At 38.7% G+C, this 21,556-nt stretch overlaps 1 protein-coding gene across 2 annotated transcripts in view; it reads right to left on the bottom strand.

Moving 5' to 3' along the window:
• The window catches only part of LOC124151842 (cyclic nucleotide-gated cation channel alpha-3-like), a 28,413-nt gene extending 10,270 nt beyond the window's left edge, over positions 1–18,143 (bottom strand). Inside the window, exons 1-3 of one of the 2 annotated variants that reach the window (XM_046524495.2) lie at positions 17,930–18,143; positions 13,564–13,712; positions 11,139–11,353 (exon numbers count right to left, since the gene is read on the bottom strand). In XM_046524495.2, coding sequence (XP_046380451.1) covers positions 11,139–11,353; positions 13,564–13,712; positions 17,930–18,004 — 439 coding nt within the window. In that variant the 5' untranslated portion in view covers positions 18,005–18,143. The remainder of the gene's footprint in view (positions 1–11,138; positions 11,354–13,563; positions 13,713–17,929) is intronic. The other variant, XM_046524496.2, reaches the window with a different exon arrangement.
• Positions 18,144–21,556: the final 3,413 nt, after the last annotated feature.

The following is a 21,556-nucleotide window of genomic DNA, read 5'->3' as shown; positions in this document are numbered from 1 at the left end:
GTTACTGAGTTCTTCCCGCACAGTCCTAAGAACCTTAATAGTCTTCGCGGAAAGTCGTCGGTAGTCGACATAACCTAATTTATCACGAACAGTGCTGATGCCGTGTTTAGTGGCTATCGTAGACAAGGCTAGGGGCTTACGAGTACGAGAATGCATAAGATCAATATGCAGAGAGTCACGCAGTCGCAATATTCCTTTACTATCTATCGCAAACTTTGAATAGTCACGACCTATTGGGGTATCTTCTTTTAAGGCATCGTAATAATCATTGACGGACGATTGTAAAAGTTCATCGTTAAGACTACTAAACCTGGTTTCATCAGTACCCTCTTCGGTTCGATTCGGATCATCAAAGGTACTTAGATCAAAGTCATTAATATCAAAATCAGTCATTTTTATATTAAACATAGGGTACATAATTTCAATATAAACAATGTCTTCGCAATACGGACGCAAGTTAAACCCACAACGTAGACTTCGAGATCCATTAGGGGTCAAAGCAATTCGTCAGTCTGTAACTATAACTAATAACCCTAGTACCATAGATCAGAATCAAACGCTTCTGGTTCGCTGTCCTAATCTCGGCGCACACGATGTGTTAGTTCCGGGAACTGTCCGACTAGCATTTACGATTAGTTTGACTTCTACCGACGTTAACAGGGAGCCCGTTCAGAACATAGGTCGTGCTATCGTTAAGAAAATCGCGATTAAAATTAGCGGTAATGAGGTTTTGAGTATCGACGATAGCGATGTATACTATTGTTACATGGATCTCTGACGAACGGATAAAGAGCGGGAAAACTTACAGTACCAAGGTATTTGTAATAAGAACACATTGAGACTGCGCGTGGGTGCTGAAAATGGTGTTGATACCAACGAAAAAGATAAGGCCGTTGCCGACGCATTAGGTAACAGATTCTATATTCCCCTAGACTTTGAATTACTAGATTCCCACATGCCCTTTTATCAAGCATCCCTAGGCGATAGATTAGAATACGAACTCACTTTTAATGACTACGACAGAGTAATCAGAACCGGTGGTGAAGATGCTAGCTATTCTATTGACAATATATCGCTGGAGTACGATATGATAACGGATCCCGAATTAGCCAGACAAATTCGTAACCAGTATTCGGGAAGTTTAGCCATTTTGTACGATCGCGTGCTGCGACACCGAAAGATTACGAGGGAGAAAAAAGATATGATGTGGAATATCAATCTAAACGTCCCCACGAGGTCGTTGAAGGGTATTTTAATGTTGTTCGAGGACCCCTCCGATGCGTTTAAAAGAAATACCGAGAAATTTTACAATCCCAAGATTACAAAAGTAGAATTGACTATCGAGGGCTTTTCTAATCAACTATATAGCCAAGGAATGCTAGCGTATCACCAGTGGGATGAGATTAAAAAACTTCCTTCTATAAAACGTTCTCCGGAAGTTAACGCGGTCGTGAAAGATCTGTCTCTCGGGAGTGTATCGATGGTTGAATACCTCACCACGAAGAACGCGCTATGGCTCGACATGCGAACAACGGACGATGACCAACTACAAGGCAGTGGGAGGAGAATAGAAAATGCTAGCGAGGGTGCCACCATACAGATAACGAAGCTCCAGGAAACGGCTGGTAAATTAAACATATATTTGTACGTGATTATGGATGCGCAACTTAATATACAGAATGGGAGATTCGTGCAAGCAATCTATTGATAATCTTTTACCTAAAGATCCGCACTGCGCTATCATATGCGGGCAAACGGGCTGCGGTAAAACAGCTTTTATTCTAGATATTTTAGAAAGTCATTATCGGGACGTTTTCGACCATATTATTATTCTGTGCCCGACTATAAGCGTTAATAAAACATACTTATCGAGAGATTGGGTAATGAATGACGACGGGGTACACAGAGTCGATCCGGGCGATCGTTTACAAGACTGCCTCCGAGTATGTCACGAAAAATACAAAGGAGAATCGACCCTTTTCGTAATAGACGACTGCAGCGCGAGTAAAGAACTCACAAAAAAGAAAGATATGCTTTCGTATTTAGCATTCTCCGGTCGGCATACTCAACATAGCGTTTGGGTACTTACTCAAAAATACAGCTCTGTCCTGAAAGATCTCAGAGAGCAGACCAAATGGGTAGCACTGTTTCATTGCAAAGACCGAGATTCATTCGAGGAATGTTTACGCGAAAATGATGTCATTTATACCAAGCCCGAACGAGATAAAGTCAGAAAACTGTTATCGGCAACGAAGCACTGTAAACTCGTATTAAAAACCGATCAACCAGCTGCTTATACAATTGCTTAGCAAATTATAGCAAAATTAGCAAAAATGTAGCAAAAATGTAGCAAAATTATAGCAAATATAGCAAAATTATAGCAAATGTAACAAAATTATAGGAAAAATACGATAAATTGAACATTAGCGGTTAATATGACATAAAATGTGGTTCGAAATCCTCATTCTTTCGCAACAGTTCATTATTACGGGATGTATTGGATATGTCATATTATATTATGTTAGACTTAAATATCTCCTTAGCTATTACATTATGGAATGCGACGAACTCATCGAACAAATGCTCAAAGAATCTGAGCCTGATCAACATACACATCAACATGTAGATAAACATAGAGAAAGACTCGCCGCTTTGGTAGCCGGTGGAAAATGTTCCCAATATTTGGGAGAAAATTATACCATCGAAAAAATTGATAACATGACCGACGAAGAGATTAAAAAACTGTATGCGCGTTACGAGTCTAGACTGGGAGCTACCATGACTAAAACGATAGGGTCTTCTATATTACAACTATACACAGCCGTAGCTAGTACGTTTCTCCCCATCCCGGCAGAACATCGCCTGTATTTATGCGAATCTCTAGAGAAAGACCCATTCATCGAACACGCTATAAGCTCGGTAAGCTGTGAGTTTTATCATAGATTCGGAATGTTCTTAGCTCCGTTCACCACAGCTTTAATAACGGCTAGGTATTGTCAATTTAAACATACATGCCCAGTTAATAATAATGGAGACTCAACAGATTGCGGAAACACAATTACAACAGGTGACACCACAACAGACTGTGAACGAAACTGCACAACAGATTGCGGAACAACAAGTGAACACACAACAACAAGTGAATGAGGAACCACCTGTGAATGAGAAAATACTAAAACCCAGAGTTCCTAAGAACCCCCAAAAAATAGCCGCAGGAAGAAAGGGAGGGCTGGCGCGCAAAGCGAAATTAATAAATAATTCAAATCCGATTAAAACATGGGCACTAGTAGGAGTTGCTGGTATAGCGGCTGTATGGTTCTTTTATAAGACCGGAGAAGAGAAAACGTCACCCCGCAACAACAAGTTCAATTAGAGGTTAGTCCTCATATAATGCTATAAGAAGCATGACTACTCCAGTTACAGATGGTAAAATGTTGGTAAATGCGACGTATCATTCAGCGGTGGTCACCGGCTTGGCCATTGGCTATGCCCGTATGGCTAAAATGATTACTAAAGCCACACCTCCCAAGCTTGATTTTAATAGTTATGATATTGGTATGGCCATTCTTGATATTGGATTGGCCATGGCAACGAAGGATATGCTCATCAAACAAGGACTTATCCCGGAAGACATAATGAAGTAATTAAACATTTGAATATTTTATATTATTAAACATGGCAACAATTGCGATGATGGTCGGTGGAGCTGTTGTTAATGCTCTAGCTTTTTCGGGGAGTAATTATTTATTTTCCAGTATGAGGGAATCAAACGCTAAAGAAGTTGAAGAGGAGCGTAAACGACATAATGAAGCTTTAGAGCAATACCAAGCAGCCCAGTTGCAATATACACAGCAGAGAATGAAGAGATTAGACTTTATTCATGAACAACTGATTAAGGAAGGACATTCAATTCAAACGTTTAAGGATGTCGAATATGCCATGCACGAATACTTCCTCGTTTTTGGGAAAAAACTCGACCCAATACCGAGACCAACAATGAGTCAGTTTTATACACCGTCAGAGGAACAAAAGAACCGAGAGGTCACATTTATTATTATTGGGTTATCTGCTGTATTGATTTTCAGCTATACCATGAATACGCAGTGACAGCTGTGGCTATGCATCAGTCAGAATGACAGCTGTGGCTATGACCTAGTTTAGAGCGATCTATAAATAGCCTAATCAATATATCTCGCCTAGTGTAGATGTGATTTGCATTTAGACAAATGATATGATAGATGTATATACCATGAATAACTGCAAGTTTACACTCATGGGTAAGACTACTCTTTGTAACTGACGCTGTGTTCAAATTTACTGCGGTATACACAATTATTACATCAGGCGCGGACACATAAACTATAAGTGTTCTGAATGCGGGATAGGGGTCAAAGGGATAGGGGTCAAAGGTCGTTATTGTTTATGCAAGAAACACGGTGCTGATAGGGTCAGGAACCAGATTATTTATGCTAGGAAGAGAGATTACATCAATGAGAGGAATAGGTTGGGGAGAATACGTATTTAGATATATGAAAACAACCAATTAGACATTTGTCTCATTTTGCATATACCATTCAACCACAATGGTTTTTGTCAGAGAGTTAAAAGCTATGGCAAAGCAAAGTGGACTGCGTGGATATTCTCGTATGAGAAAAGCTGAATTGATTGATTTACTCGGTTTGGAATACAACAAACCCCAGACTGTTAGAGAACTCAAAGTTCGAGCGAGAAACAGTGGGCTGAGAGGTTATTCTCGAATGAGAAGAGCTGAATTGATCGCTTTACTAGATAATAATGACGATAATAATGTTGATATTGATAATGATGATAATGATAATGATGTTGAGAATAAACAACAAGAATTAATATTTGTACCCACATCCGCCGGCGTTGGTAAATATCTAAGAGGTTGGAAGATGGATATTAATTCCAACATGGATGTTAACGATATTAAGCCCATCATATCGAGTAAAATTAACGAGGAATTAGATGATTTACATAGTATAAAATACCAGCTGACGATTAAAATGTCATTGAGTAAAAATAACACAGACGATAGCACCGAATATACCGAACCATATTTCCGTAGCAATCAAGAAGTTATAACCGAATCCGATACTATAAACTCATCAATAGATACATCAATTCAGAGAATACAGGAAACTTTAGAACGCTGGACTAATAGAGGTTCTGGTTGGGGTGTGGATAAAATCGATAGTTTATATTTAGATATAGCGAATTATATGCCTTTCAAAGGTGGATCTTATATAGATTTACCCCCGTATTATAAGAAGAAAAAAGCCATAATTAACGTAAAAAATAAATGCGATGACTGTTTAAGAATGATGATAAGATCTGCATTGTTCCCCGTAGACAAAAATCCGATAGACCTTCTAGCTATCCCCAAAACGATGGACTCAACTTCGATGGTATAGACGAACCTACACCAATATCGCAAATTGATAAGGTGGAAAAGCAAAATAATTTAGCTGTAAATGTTTTCGGACATGCTAAAGGAATTGTTGTACACAGGATAAGCTCCGCTCCGGAAAATATCCCCAGAATCAATTCATTTCTGATCGAAAAAGATGGTAAATATCATTATACGTGGATAAAGAGTTTAAACAGGCTATTATACGATCAAACTAAACATAAAGAAAAGAAATATTTCTGCGAAAGATGCCTGCATGGGTACAGCAGACAAGATCTGTTAGAAGCGCATAAAGAAGACTGTAGAGGTGTTGGACAGAATGCTATCAGGATCGATATGCCTAAAGAGGGAAAAAACATATTAAAATTTGAACATTATTGTAATCAAATGCCAGTACCGTACGTAATTTACGCCGACTTCAAAGCGCTTATCAAACCCATAGAAAATACCAACCATATTAATCAAGATAGTAGTTTTACGTACAAAACTCAAGAACATATTCCTTGTGGGTTTGGATATATAGTTGTAAGGTATGATGGGAAAACAAACCCGCCCGTGATTTATAGAGGTCCCGATGCAGCGGGAAAGTTCCTAGAATATCTACAAAATGAAGAGAGAATAATCAGGGAAAAATTATCGTGTAAGAAACCCATGTGTATGACGAGGGATGATTGGAGGGCCCATAAGAAGTCAACGAGTTGTCACATTTGTAATAAACCCCTGGATGGGGATTCAGTAAGAGATCATTGTCACGTCACCGGTAATTATCGGGGAGCCGCTCATAACGAGTGTAACTTGAAACTAAAAATGAATTCTCAAACAATACCCATCCCCGTTGTGTTTCACAACCTTAGGGGATACGATTCACATCTCATTATGCAAGCTATCTCAAAGACCGACGTCGGTTTAACTGCATTCCTAATAATATGGAAAAATACATATCGTTCTCGTTGACTAAACCTATACATTATAGGGACAAGGATGGGAAATCTAGAATAAAGCAAAGTAATGGGCTTAGATTCATAGACTCCGTACAGTTTCTGTTATCTTCCCTGGACAATTTAGCTAATGCGAACAATCCCGATGACTTTGCGATAACAAATAAATATACCGATAAGATAACTCGTCATTTGTTGCTGAGAAAAGGTGTATATCCTTACGAATATATGGATGATTGGTCTAGATTCGAAGAAACTAAATTACCACCCCTCGAATCATTCTATAGTAACTTAACAGAATCTAGAATAACAGATGCCGATTATGAACACGCTCTGACGGTGTGGGATAAATTAGGTTGTAAGAATTTAGGCGATTATCACGATCTGTACTTAAAAACCGATGTACTGTTACTCGCCGATATATTCGAGATATTTAGAAAGACATGTTTCAAACAATACGGCTTGGACCCGGCATGGTACTATTCCAGTCCCGGACTATCGTGGGATGCATTGTTGAAGAAGACCGGCGTAGAACTAAAATTACTCACAGATTACGATATGCACTTGTTTATTGAGAAAGGATTAAGAGGTGGTATATCGATGGCAGCTAAAAGGTATTCTAAGGCTAATAATAAATTAGTGGAAGGATACGATCCCAGTAAACCCGACACGCACATATTATATCTCGACGCTAACAATTTGTACGGATGGGCTATGAGTCAACCTTTACCCACGGGTGGTTTTGAATGGGTCGATAATATCGATAATATCCATAATAATGATGAGAATAAAGGGTACATACTAGAAGTTGACTTGGAATATCCAAGTTCGTTACATAAAGATCATAACAGTTATCCGCTAGCTCCCGAAAGATTAATTGTTAATAAAGATTGGATGTCGGAATATCTACGCTCCTTGATGGGTAATAGTAGATTAGCTAACGTAGAAAAACTTGTACCAAATTTGATGGATAAGACAAAATATATAGTTCACTACAGAAATCTCCAGTTGTATCTATCGTTAGGTATGAAACTTAAGAAAATACACAGAGTTCTAAAGTTTGATCAAAGCCCTTGGATGGAGCCCTATATAAGGTTGAACACAGATTTAAGAAAGATAGCTACCAGCGATTTCGAAAAGAATATATATAAGCTCATGAATAACTCAGTATTTGGTAAAACTATGGAGAATCTAAGGAAGCGTGTTGATGTTAAATTAGTCAGATCTAATGAGGAAGAAAGACTCAGGAAACTTATAGCCAGTCCGGCTTTTAACAGAAGCAAGATATTCGATAACGACTTAGCCGCGTTGCATATGCAGAAGAGTAATATAAAATTCAACAGACCGGTGTACGTCGGTATGAGTATTCTCGACTTGTCAAAACACTTAATGTATGACTTTTATTACAACGAACTTAAGAAGCAATACGGCGATAGATGTGAGGTGTTATATACCGACACAGATTCTTTGTTGATGGAAATACAAACCGAGGATGTGTATAAAGATATGGCAGAAAAAAATAGATATGTACGACACGAGCGATTATCCAAAAGATAATCCACTGCACAGCGTTGTAAATAAAAAGGTGTTAGGTAAGATGAAGGATGAATGTGCTGGGACCCCTATAGCGGAGTATGTAGGATTAAGACCTAAGATGTATTCTATTAAGAAGTCCGATAATGGAGAGATAAGAAAAGCTAAGGGCGTTAAGAAGTATGTTGTAAAAAAGCATATCAAGCACGAACAGTATAAAGAATCATTATTTAACGGTAGAACGTTCAAACACGAGATGAACTCTTTAAGAAGTTACAATCATAGGATATATGGATTAAGAATGAACAAGACATCATTATCCCCCTTAGATACAAAGAGATGGATTGATAATGATGGTGTATCTACCTATGCTTATGGCTATGGTGGTAATACCGTACCGTCGGGAACTATGAACAACTCTTCTCTTACAAATGCCCTACCCGGTCCATCTTGAAGATAATAAAGAATAGGCTCTCCTTCTTTCGTAACCAATCGACTAATGTTATACGTCTTAAGGGACCATATGGGATCGGTTGCGCGACGTAGGCCTCCTTCGAGTTCACCGGCCTGGTATAAATATCTTACCCTTACTCTATCCGGAAGTTTTCGTTCTTTGCCTCTCCTCGGTGCTGAAGATTCGGAAGTCACGGATTTCATTTTAATAGCATCGGATGGTTTCTTCCCTATTAATCTCGTTACTTCATTATTCAGCGCTGATACAACGGCTGATAATAGTGTCACCCATTCGGTTGATCTCAATCGCTCGGATTTCATTTCGATCCCATACTGATAGCCAAACAAACGTTCCGCTAATGTCCGGTTAAATCTTTCGACGATAGCTTGACTGCGGTGGGCCTCTCTTTCACCACGGACGATTTCAACATCGTTCTTTGTTAACAGTTTAGTTACCGATCCCATAAACTCGCGACCGGGATCTACTTGAAATAGCTTAGGCCATTTTAGCGGTCCGCGTTTATATATGCGAGTCAGTGCATTAGCTACTTCTGTTGAATCTTTCGAGGTTAATGGCTCAGCCTCTTTGTATCGACTAGCCACATCCACTACGGTTAAAGCGTATTTATACGTTTTGCGTTTTACCTTATCGTGGGGAAGAAACAAGAGGTCAGCCTGATGAACTTCATTCGTCGTAAAAATTCTTGCTCGGTATATAACGCGGTGCCGGTAAATATATTTGCCACATCGCTTGTTTCTTTAACCAATCCTTGGCCACATCTTTAGATACCTTAGCCGCGGTGGCTAATTTTTTTATTGCTCCTATACCTTTCCAATATCCTCGTGGGCTATAGTAAATTTTATTCATTATTAATTAATATTGATGTTTCGTTTAATACATCTTATGACTATCGTTAAATCGCATAATCATTTTGGCATAAAAAATCCCCCCTGTAGTAGCAGTATAGGTAATAAATCTGGCTCCAGTGGAAGTGGTCCAGAACCCCTATTACCTATAAAAATTTATATCATTGGCTCCAGGTGGTGGTGAGCTGGAGCCAATTTAACTTAATCTCATGACTATCATTGAATCACATCATCATTTACGCATAAAAAATCCCCCCTGTAGTAGCAGTATAGGTATATGAATCCGGCTCCAGTGGAAGTGAGCCAGAACCCCCATTACCTATACTACTGTTCTAACAAATAGCAATTTATCAAACTTTTCATAAATTCTATGTCATTTTTGATAATATGTAACAGTAATTGATAGCCTCAATATGTATCCATTTTGCAGCAGTGATTTTTTTTGTGCTGGGTGAAACTTTATTCAAGAGATATTCAAATTATAATTCAATATGGAAAGAGTGAACTACTTCAGGAACTGAATGTGTTGTGTACTATCACCCGCACCTCAAAGAAAATAATAAATATGTACATCGATGTTGATGTATACTGTAGTATAAGATGACATCACTACCGGTAACACAGCTAGTTCACCGACAGCAGTACGCGGCATGTTCAAAGTAGGTTTTTCCGTGATGCAGGGATCGCATATACATAAATGAATGATGTAAGCTGAGCAATCTGAATCAGTCTGAAATCAACATGTTCTATTTGTGTTTACGTTTATTTTGTCTTGATACTATGTGGAAAGGCAGTCCAATACCGTCGTCAGTGCGCGTGATTTTGCGTCAGTCATTGGCGTCAGGTGGAACAATTTCTGTTGATTTTTCCAAATAACTATCTAACTGTTAATTTAGCAATTCTTATTACGATTATCGTCCCATGCATATTCGCAATAATCTGAGCTAATGTATGCAACACATTGACGACTGAATCTCTCGAAATAGTAGAAAATGTTAGCATTTAATACTAGCAGTTTGCTTTGTTTACATTTTCTGGCAATTCAGGGATATATGTATCGTAACTGAGAGTGAACTACATGTGATGTGATAGACATCTTGATTGACGTAAAAGAATCGTAATTTTGCAACACTATCCAACATGGAGGTTCGGTTCAGAGTCTTTACGTCGCTATATGGCTGCGATAATGCCGATGCGACGTTAAATTTTAACTCACTCACTCACTTACGTTTCGAAAACGAATATAAATAATTATAATCTTTTCGGAATGATTATTGGTGTTTGGACAAAGAGCAGACACCGCATAGTTTTGTAATTAAACTTCCCATGCAGCTGCCCGTTATTCGAATAAATAATTACATTGAGAATAGGGAATTGGTAAAATGCGAAAATGGCGATATTTTCGTTGTACATTATTTGCAGATGTAGTTTAATGTACATATGCTTTGCCTAAAATAGTTGTTAATGGCATCACATAATAAATACTTTCCCCAGAATACAACAATGTGATGTGTATTTGTGTGTGGTGCATTTCAAGTTTGATAAACTTATTGTGGACCCAATCTCATCTAGCCCACGTCTTCAGTATATAGTCGCATAGCCTGCCGTTTCAAATAACACTATAAAAAGTATACAACAAATTATCACCCCTACACACATTGTTATTGAATAAGGACAGCAATGTTGAGAGTTTGAGTTTTCAATATTTGTTTTACTAAAATTAGCCTCGTGATTTAGGAATTGTGAGTTTGATAAATTGCAACTAGAGAAATACCTATTGTATCTACGCCCCTCGCGGTTTATTCTCCCTGCAGTGTTTTATTGTACGATAAACAACTCCCACTCGTTGTTTATTTCTTAAATAAGACAATGAATAAATTGTAAGTGAAAGAGTTTCATAACGACACAGTACACACCTAATCTGCTCTTGACGACACTGTCCAGGATGTAGGTGAGGTCAAAGAAGTAGTCGAATGCAAACCAAAATGGCATGTATGCGCTCTCCCTCAGTTCGGTGAAGACCGCCCGCAGAATGATGACGATGAGGTTGTAGTATACAGCCACTGTCAGGAACATGGACCAGTAGTAGTAGAAGCTGGAGGAGGGGTCTATCACCAACTCCGCCCAAAACCTGAACGGGAGTAGGAGTGATTGAGTGAATTTGAACTGTATTTCAGTTCTGTCAGGGATTGCCAGCTTAATAAGGCAAACCAGAATTAATGCATATCTTAAACCTCTACCACTTTCAAATAGGCGAAACACGCGAAGACAAGTACAATCATTTGATTGTAGTACATCTAAGGAATGTTTTATGTAAAAGAAGGAATTAAATTATCAGCCGAAAATATATATATAAATAATTTTGAAAAATCAAAACTGTACCTCGTCGAAAAAGTGTTAACTCACTACTTTTATTTTGGTGGCAGAATATTGCTTCATTTTTAACCTGTCTTTTTTTCAATAAAATGCCAGGATCACATCCCAAGGCTGTCAAAAGGTCAGTCTTTAACAACTGACAAGAACGTTATAATACCATTAAAACTTAAGCCCATTATAAACGTCTGAAATACTTTCAACTCTAATGGAGAAATCGCCGTTCAGTGATTTACGTAACAAATCCAATGTAAAATATGCACGAACTACTACATATACAGAGGATATTCTATGTGTCGCGTAAAATATCATGTTTGTCTTTGTTTGAAAATATCTTCTTTCCCCCGTCACGAGATGAGTGAAACGTGATATTTCACGAGACTCATGGAATATCCTATTTATAATATACTGTATGTGTAGTTATCTACAGGAAAATGAAGTTATTTCATTACAACTGTAACACCTTGAAATACTTTTTATCTTGCAAGGCAGTGACGTTTCACCATCCTTCGTAATTGCAACTTAAAAGGTAGTTCCGTGTTTGCAAAATTTAAAATACATAAACAAAAGTAACAAAAAGTATCTGAGGTCATGAAATCCTTTATCATACATTTTGATATGTTTATATGCAAAAACATCTTCAACGAAACATATTCTTGAAATCTACGAGACCGCTGTTGGAAGCGAAAGAATACAAGCTAGCCAATTAACAAAAATGGCATTTTGCGAAACGAACAGTCTCGAATGACGGGTTAAATGAGAAACCATCTGTAACTGAAAAAAGTCGCGCCATTCATTTAGCAGATAATGGGAGAGGGAAAAAAAATATGTTTTTTATAGCCAATCAGATCGCTTGCTTTTTTTCAGTGCGGGATATGTCAAGGCCAAGGTCGTCTATCACGTCAAAGGGCTTACTGAGTCGAATAAATGTACGTAAACTCATTATACCATCAGGATTATACGACGCGGAAAGAATGATGATGGCGGACTGACAGGTGCCATCGATTCAATGTGTTTTTGCGCGTGGTATTTGTGCACACGATCCAATATACAAAAAAATCGGTAAGTTAGCGGTACAAAATCTGAGCAAGGATTTTGGCTCGGAATCGAAAAATCACGATAATTTGAGCTTCTGAAGACGTAAGCTCCAAAAGTACTCTTCGATTTTCCTCATCTATGTCTCATTGTGTCGCTAAATGTATTGGTTTGAAATCAGTGAAACGTTTGATAGTGGTATTTACAGTGGACATTGTTGAATTCGTCCTCGAACGAACTTCGAAAGTGAGTTGGTCTCGTTACCCCCCTTTCCTTTTATATAGTATACTGACACTGGGTGTGACCATATTTCTTGTAGCTGCTATTTTTTGCGTTGCACGCCCCTGTGGTAGAAATGAAGTCAACAGTTTGTGTACGGGCGAGACACTTACGCAATGAAAATATCACTTTTCTCAACTTCGGATAACTTAGTCTTTCACAATGAAGTATAATAATAAAGACAAGAGTCATCAAAACAATACCATGGAATTGGGATTCGGAACAGATATAAATGTTTACATATTTCCCTTGTAGTTACTTTGGTTAATTTCACTAGTGGATGGCTATCCAGACAATCCTGTGGTCTGACAAGACTCAAAGTCAAATTTGTAGGCGTGGAAACAAGTTATTAGATCATACATCATGTTCTTTAGGATCGTATATATGTATCTCTGATAACCACTAAATCTAATTTTGCCTAAGCAGGTCTCTGCAGCTAACTGCTCCAAATGATAAACCGAAAACATAGTTACATATCGACAATTAACAGGCTGTCTCACTCTAGAGGCAGGTATGGAATTAGCATAACCAATTGAAGAAAACATGTGATATGACCAATATGACTCGTTGAAGGAAGTCAAAGTATAAACCTTCATAACTTGGGTGAGGGGTTTTCCCCCAATAATACGTATTTCTACAGTGGTTGGGTTTCACCTTTTAGTGAAGATGATGGCACATGCCAGTGGGTCCTTTTCGTCATCCCCAGGCATGCGACCGGCCATTGTGAAGCGCTCCATGAACGGGTCGATCTCCACAAGAACAGTTTTGAACACGCTCTGTCGACCATCTGACACGCGGCGCACCTAGGAACATAGATGAAGCCCGCTGCACCATGCACATTTTCAACTCGTTCTAAAAAGTCCCATTGCGTCCCTTTTAGATACCGTTTTATTACAACTCGTTTTTGCTAGTTAGACACTTTGGAGCGCTTTTAAAATACAGTACCACAACTTTTTGTGAGGACGATCTCTGCCGTTGATCACATGTCTCAAAGACAAGCAACCATTTTTTTGTAAGAATCCGTCGGACGCGAACTCGCGACCTTCGGATTGTATATTAGTTCCCATTTATAACCATTTTAGCCACTTGAATTAAGAGAAAAAATAAATAAATAATATATAACAAATAAAAGTGCTTTCGTAAACTAGCGCATGCTATAAAATGCGCCGCCGCAGGCTATATTTAGTAAACAAATATTCAAAACTCTCAACACCGCTGGGCGTATTCAATGACATTGCGTCTAGAGATGATAGATCACTGGGAGGGGCTTATGCACACTCGATGACCCCTGACGTCACAGGGCATTGTTTCGCCGGTGTGACTGGCAACAAAATACTACATATTACGTCATAGGGTATTGTCACGTGTTAGAAAATTTTGTGGTACTGTATTCTAAAGGTAGGCCGACACTTTTTGAAATACTTTCGGACCCGGACCGTCTTGCAACTTCGAGATATCCGGACATTTGAGAGGTGGACAACCGCATAGAGAAACTAATATTATTATAGATCCACAGCAATGCGATTGCATACACGAGAAATTAAGAAATTAAAAACGGCATCTATGTACAAAATCTTCTTAGAATGAAAACACATACAAGACACGTCTTGAGCTAAACGCGTTTAGGAGTGGTGCTGCATTCTAAAGGTAGGCCCCCAAATGCATGTCATTGTGTATTATCGTAAAAATGTATACATGTTTAGATACAGTGCATACACTGAGAAAAAAGCCTAGTTAACTTAATTAGTAACTGCGGCCAGGAGGTTAGTAAAAAGCGAATTTACTATCCTACCTGGCAGATTTCACGAAGATGCTAAAGATGAGTAAATATTACTTATTAAATTCGTATAATTCACTACTTCAACCACACTGTAAAAACTGTTTTAAGAATGTATAATGATATGTTTAGGAATCCTGTGTTTCAATCCTAAATGGTATACACATTTGGTGTTCAATCGAAACACGTTTAGGGTCTTAACATATGTCTGTTTGTTGTTCAGCGCCGCACTCGGCACATTTACAGCTATATGACGGCGGTCTGTAAGTAATCGAATTTGGAACAGACAATCCAGTGACAGACATGGGCATCGATCCACGCAACTGGTATTCGATGACATGCATCAACCAAGCGAGCCTGACCACTCGATCCCGTTAGTCGCTTTTTACGGTAAGCATAGGTTGCTGAAGACCTGTTCTAACCCGGATCTTCACGTGTCCTAAACAAAAGTGAAATGAGCTATCGTCTCATAGCCTAACACCACCTAAACACGACATCCCCATAATCCAAACAAGTGTGGACCTTAAACATGTTTAATAAAGTGCATTTCATCAGGCTATAAATCAAATATGGATGAGATGTATAGTAAATATTGAAATTAGATGTGAAAATCAGATTTACAGGCACTTGCATAACACACGCACTACCAGGACTTACAACGCACCTGCTACAATATTAACATAAAAATGTACAAATAGACAAAGCTAATAGTGACTAGGGAAACTGACATTCGTGGCAATAACGATCTCCATGGCACAGGTGGTAGCGTGACGAACTAAAAATCAAGAGGTTACAGGTTCGAATCCTACAGAGGTTTAAAATTCATTGTGTTCGTCAATGTGCTGTAGCTGAATGCCTATCAGTATTTCTCTCATACAGGAAGCTGACAATAAAGGTATATCTGATTAATACCCCGCCATTTTTAGTTAGTGACGATAGGACAACAACTGATTAGTAAAGTCGTCGGCCTACCTTTACCACAAACTACAGTACCACAAACTTTTCTAACACGTGACAATACCCTATGACGTAATTTGTAGTATTTTGTTGCCAGTCACACCGGCGAAACAATGCCCTGTGACGTCAGGGGTCATTGAGTGTGCATAAGCTCCTCCCGGTGATCTATCATCTCTAGACGCAATGTCATTGAATACGCCAAGCGCGGTGGAGAGTTTTGAATATTTTTTAACTGAATATAGCCTGAGGCGGCACTTATGCGGCATAAAGCACTTTTATTTTTTATATATTATTTATTTCGTTTTTCTCGCAATTGAAGTGGCTAAAATTGTTATAAATACTAATATACAAATATTATTTTTTCGGTGCATTAATTTTCATTATTAAGCACAAGAATGTAGTTTATTAGGGATATAATATTGGCGCTGAACACATCCAAATATCGCTAGTGTTAGGGTAGGTTACCCCGAACTCTATCCTTAGCCCTTAGATCCCCTTTACGATCAATCACCCCTTTTCGATCATTATAGGGGTTAGGTACCCGTTTAGTGGCCATATTAGATTACCCGAATTCTGTCCTTAGCCCTTTGATCCCCTTCACGATCAATCATCCCTTCACCATAACTAGGGTTCGGTATCGCTACCCGTTTAGTTTCTTCTAATATTCTTCACACAAAAACATCGAGTAAAAAGAATGAAATGGTTTTGTGTCGAATACTTTGGCTACTGGAAACTGTCCTGGAACATTCACACAAGCCACTTTCACCGGCTACATTTTTTCAGTACTGATTCAAAAGCGAACTCACCGTTGTGTCGTCACTAGCCATGCACATGCCTCCCTCGTTCCTTACTATTGTCAACATCATCCTTACAGTGTTCCCTACCACACTTTTCTGTCACAAAATCCACCCGACGAATTATTAAATAACACGTCATTCATGCGTACTCGCGAGTGCGACGTCTGACGTCTGACGCCTGGAGCCGTTTTCAGTTCGCGCCATATCGGATCATTCCTCGCCACTCGGTATCTTGTAGATTACGGAATGGGACGAGTGTGCCAAATGGCATCGGAATCATTCGTAAGTGTCGATAGACTAAAGTCACGAGACACCATGCCTACCCGTAACCTTCGTAAGGGTCCGTCACCTATTCGACCCTTTTCGTTCAGTCCCGTAATGTCGTTGGCATGACTAGGTAAATTTGCACTTTGTTTCACAGTGTGGACGTAGCTCAGTCGGTAGCTCATGTGACCTACGGCAGAGGCCGCCCTCACGAGAAGTTGTGGTACTGTATTCTAAAGGTGCTCATCAGATTGACGGCTTGAAAAGGTTTATACAATATTAACCCTAATATGTTTAGATCCTAAATATGTATTGTTGAAGATCTACACACATCATGATTATCTTTCGAAATCAAGTACTTTTTATCAGTGATGCTCTGAACCTTTATGATGCCACGATGTTTGCATTACTCCAATACAAAGGTGAGAATCCGCCTACTCTCTCTAATTTAAACGTATTTGTTCGTGGGTCCTGCGATACGTGCCTAAACTCACGGACACATTTAAATCCACACACACAGCCGTTTGAATTATATGCTTTCGAAAGTAATGTTATGGTTTATATTAACTTAAGTTAAAACTGATTCTTAAAAGTTGTAAGTTTACTAAAGTAAGAACAGCCTCCCCTTACTCGTGTCTGGACCAGACAATCCATTCATTGTCATCATGCGCATCGATCTGAATAAAATGATTTCGTAAGTAAATGAAATCTTTAATTACCAAAGTAGATACAAAATACTTTATTAGTAGCATCAAAGAAATTGGTGTCCGGTATAATGCATCTGTACCGTCGGCAAGTCTAACTTGGATTTTCGCGGGTCAAATTGAAAAAGGCTAATGTGAGGGGTACTATGGAATGATTTGTGTATAGAGCCTAGAGGAGACATGTACTATACCGTTCTGTCCCTTCAATAACTGTAAATAATTGGCCCATTGACCATACAATCCAGAGATCAGAATCCCCATGGTGTTCAATACTAAAGAGAAGGGAGTAAAAACGCCTTCTCTTCAAATGACACCATTCACATGCAGCTCATTTTCATTTCATCAATTTCAAAAGAATATGTAGCCTAGATCTTATTCCCTACAGCGCATACATATAGGGACCTCCAAAGTACATTCTACTGCCAAGGCTTGGTTGCATAATTTGAAATATGTTGAATAAATGCTATCCTAATTGGCCCCAAATTCTGTATTATATCATCTGTCATTTTATTCTTACTTACCCCTGAAATAGCGGTTCCCCATTTCGATTTAGGGGATCCGGCGGGAGAATTGCGCTTCCCTTTGGAAAGATTCATATTTAGCGTATATCCATGGTCACATATTCATAATGTTTAGGTTGCTCGACACCTTCAACAAGATTCCGGACTTTTTTAGGTGTTTACATCAAAGCGCATCCATATTGTTTTCATTCAGAGGACATGACGTCATGTCGTGCCGTTATCGCTTTACGTCACAATGGAATCGAATGATGACGTCATCGAATCGGCCGCCGGGTTTACAATCTGCTAGACTGGTTCCCGTTCGTTCCGCGACAGACTTTGATTGAAAAGCGGAACAAGTGCAGCGACACCAAGCGGAGGATCCGGGAACCAGTCTAACAATCTGCCAACAGAGAGCGCTTGACGGAAATAGCCGAACCACCCGGCAGTGATGAGATTCAAGTTCCCGGCTCCCTATGCGCGTCGTCCCCAAATAATTCCCCGCCTTCAGGCCGGGGAAGTATACGGGAGAGGTTAATTTTATAGCATGTATGCAGGGCATGAAACTCCAAAAAAATTCAGCCAGACCACAGGACTGGCTAGCTGAAATACTTGCCAGCCCTGACCAAAACCTGCCTGCCCACTATAATCATATGTTTCTCAGGATAAGCTAACGGGATTTCTTTTCGGTTACATTTTATCATTCATCTTTACATGTGAATCAATGATTATCATCGGGAAATATTTAGAATATTGTCACATATGAAATATAACCCGACCGTCGGGCAGGGGGATTTGAAAATCTGGCAGCCCGAGTTGAAATCAACCCGTCTCGGACGGTCGGGCAGGCAGGTATTTCGAACACTGATGTATGTCGACATGTTGGTTTCAAGCCACGCAGTTACCGAAACGAAACATACAAATCATGTGTATGAAATGTCGATGATATTCTTTTCCAGCAATAACAGATACTTCAAAATCGTCTTTATGTAGTTAATTTATGCATCTGACCGTTTCTGGTCATTAGCTGACATTATTAAACCATTCATCTGTAATCCGATGTCCTTTTTTCCTCAAGGACTAATTTTCTGATGGTCGTTTGCACAGTGTATACAAAAGAACTGTACTCCGGACATCGTAAATAACAGCGGTATATTATAAAATATGTTCTGAATATGCCTATTCATGAACAACGACGACTTCTCAAATTATATGTAATACGGCTGAATTCCACATTCTACATACCACACTTTTGGTCGTTTGGATGTTCATGTTCACTGGAAATATTTGGAATAGTTATAGTCCGTATTTTGAATTAACCCAGTCCCCCATGTGTTGTTATAATCAATGCACCGCACATAGCCACATGTGAAACGTTTGGTAGCAAAGTCAAATTAAAATCGGAGTAGTGTGTAGGCGAATTTACACCAAGGCTGTAGTATTTTCCAACCGTTTAATGGAATTCAATGTACAGCCGTAGCTCTGGTCGCTATCATATATTTTGTGTCCCAGGGCTCAAATCTATATTTGCGTCTCTACCGTGTTCCACTGACCTCGATAATCTGTTGCATAAAGGCACAGTCACATAGTTAACACCGAAGGCTATGAGGGATATTAAGGTCATAATCAGCTGCCTCAAGCGATATTGTCTACATAACAGATAAGTTTTATGGCCCCGTCACAGGTGCTCCAAATATTGAAGCAGGGGGAAACAAATTTTCTAGAATCATTTCATCAAGCAATAATGATATCCCAGTCACTTTTGGTAACTTTTAATTATGTCTCCATTGCAATTTTTACGGAGTTTGATTCGTATGCATTATTTGACTCTCATCAGCGGAATGGTTTGGGTCAGATTGATCCGAATGAACAAGCAGTTTCACTTCTGTTTAGTAGTATGGATGAATTGTTATGATACATCTTAACAGTATACCAATCATCATCATATCAACTCACACCAGTCACTGTTACAAGTAAACCACATTCCACAACAGTTACTGACACTGGACAAAAAACAGTAGGAAAAAGACCAAGAAACTCAACTCATCATAATCATAATTACTTTTCTAGTAAAGGCTCGCCGATTTTGTTGATGCATGACATCATATTACAATTGCGTAGTTCGATGCTCTTGGTGTCAATCACTGGATTATCTGTTCCAGACTCGATTATTTACAGTCCAGCGTCAAATAGCTGGAATAATGCTAAGTGGGCGTTAAACAAGAAAACCTCTTAAATAGACCTACCCTATGCAAATGTATCAGCTGTATTGCCCAACACTCAAAATATATAATATTTTTTTCCACAACAAAGTTTTCTTATTTGTGGTTAATATAATTGTGCGCCTTCATGCATTTCAGTAACATCATTATTATGCGTTTGTGAGGCATGACATATTGCGGGGAACTTTGATGCTCTGCATCAATGTTTTCTTGTACGTATTACTACTGCGATTCCCATGTGATATCAGAGACGGGTCCCAGTTTACGGTAGCTTAGTCGCAAGGAACTCTGGGATGGAGAGTGTAACCGAAAGTGAGATTGCCGGGTTAGTCGGCGATGAAATGTTGAACACAGAGTATTCTTAGTTACAATCGTTCTAGGCGCCTACATTCAACTTTCCAACCACCATATTCACTTGCAAAAAAACTATCTCAGCGCGATTGTAAAACGTCTTCGAGTTAAGATCGCGATCTTAGCTAAGATCGAAATCTCCAACGGTGCAGGTGCGAATGTCTTAAGAGGAAAACGCAATTTTAGAATTAGTTAATACTAGTGTTTTAAGATATACATTCATTTTTCTCACAGTGCAAGTAGAAAGCTCACAATAAGTGTGAAAATGTTATGCCGTTTTGAGGTTTATGGTGAGACGACATGGCATCCGATACAATGGTCTGATTCCGAAGAAGTTCCCTTGACCCATCAAGAAATCGCAATACCATACAAGAGCCAGTTTCGCGGTAACAAGATTTACTTTCATCAATGACAAAAACAATTACTTGTTTATTCTAGACTGTGAGCAAGGATTTGTATTACTTATTGCCTTGTCTTTGTTTTTTTAATTATGCATTTGAAGATCTACCATGCAAGGCAAACAAATCTGACAAGTAAAATACATCTCTAATACCATACATGTTTATTTGCCAGACAGTTATGTAAACATATGCAACTTGTAAGGTTGTTCAATTGAATCAGTGATATTGAAACATGTCCATAATATTTCAATAAGAATTTTGTATTTATAGCAATAGTAATAAACACACCATGTCAACATGATAGAAAACTATAAAATGCTTTGGTTATTATTGAATTATTACCATGGTATATTTAAGAGATATTATCCATATATCATCAATATAAGCTGCCTCTTAAAAATGCATGACTGACAAAGATACATGTTTAAATGGTATATTTTTGCAATGTTTTATTTTGTGAGACTAATAAATGACACTTTTTCATTTCATAATCTATCTACACCTTGTAAACAGGAGGTTCACTTTTGGGATTTGCAGAAATAGTTGAAGAATCAGAGGAAAGTTATTCCATCTTGTGTTGTCCAGGTGATTTGTGAATGATTTCCCTCTGATGTATGTACTGTTTATCTCTATGCTCACTAAAATAAACCTTTTTCATTGAAACCTTGTCTTAT

The sequence above is a fragment of the Haliotis rufescens genome, unplaced genomic scaffold (genome assembly GCF_023055435.1).
Source record: "Haliotis rufescens isolate VD_foot unplaced genomic scaffold, xgHalRufe1.0.p SCAF_7, whole genome shotgun sequence".
NCBI classification, from domain to species: Eukaryota; Metazoa; Mollusca; class Gastropoda; order Lepetellida; family Haliotidae; genus Haliotis; species Haliotis rufescens.
This window is presented reverse-complemented; position numbering and strand designations above follow the sequence as displayed.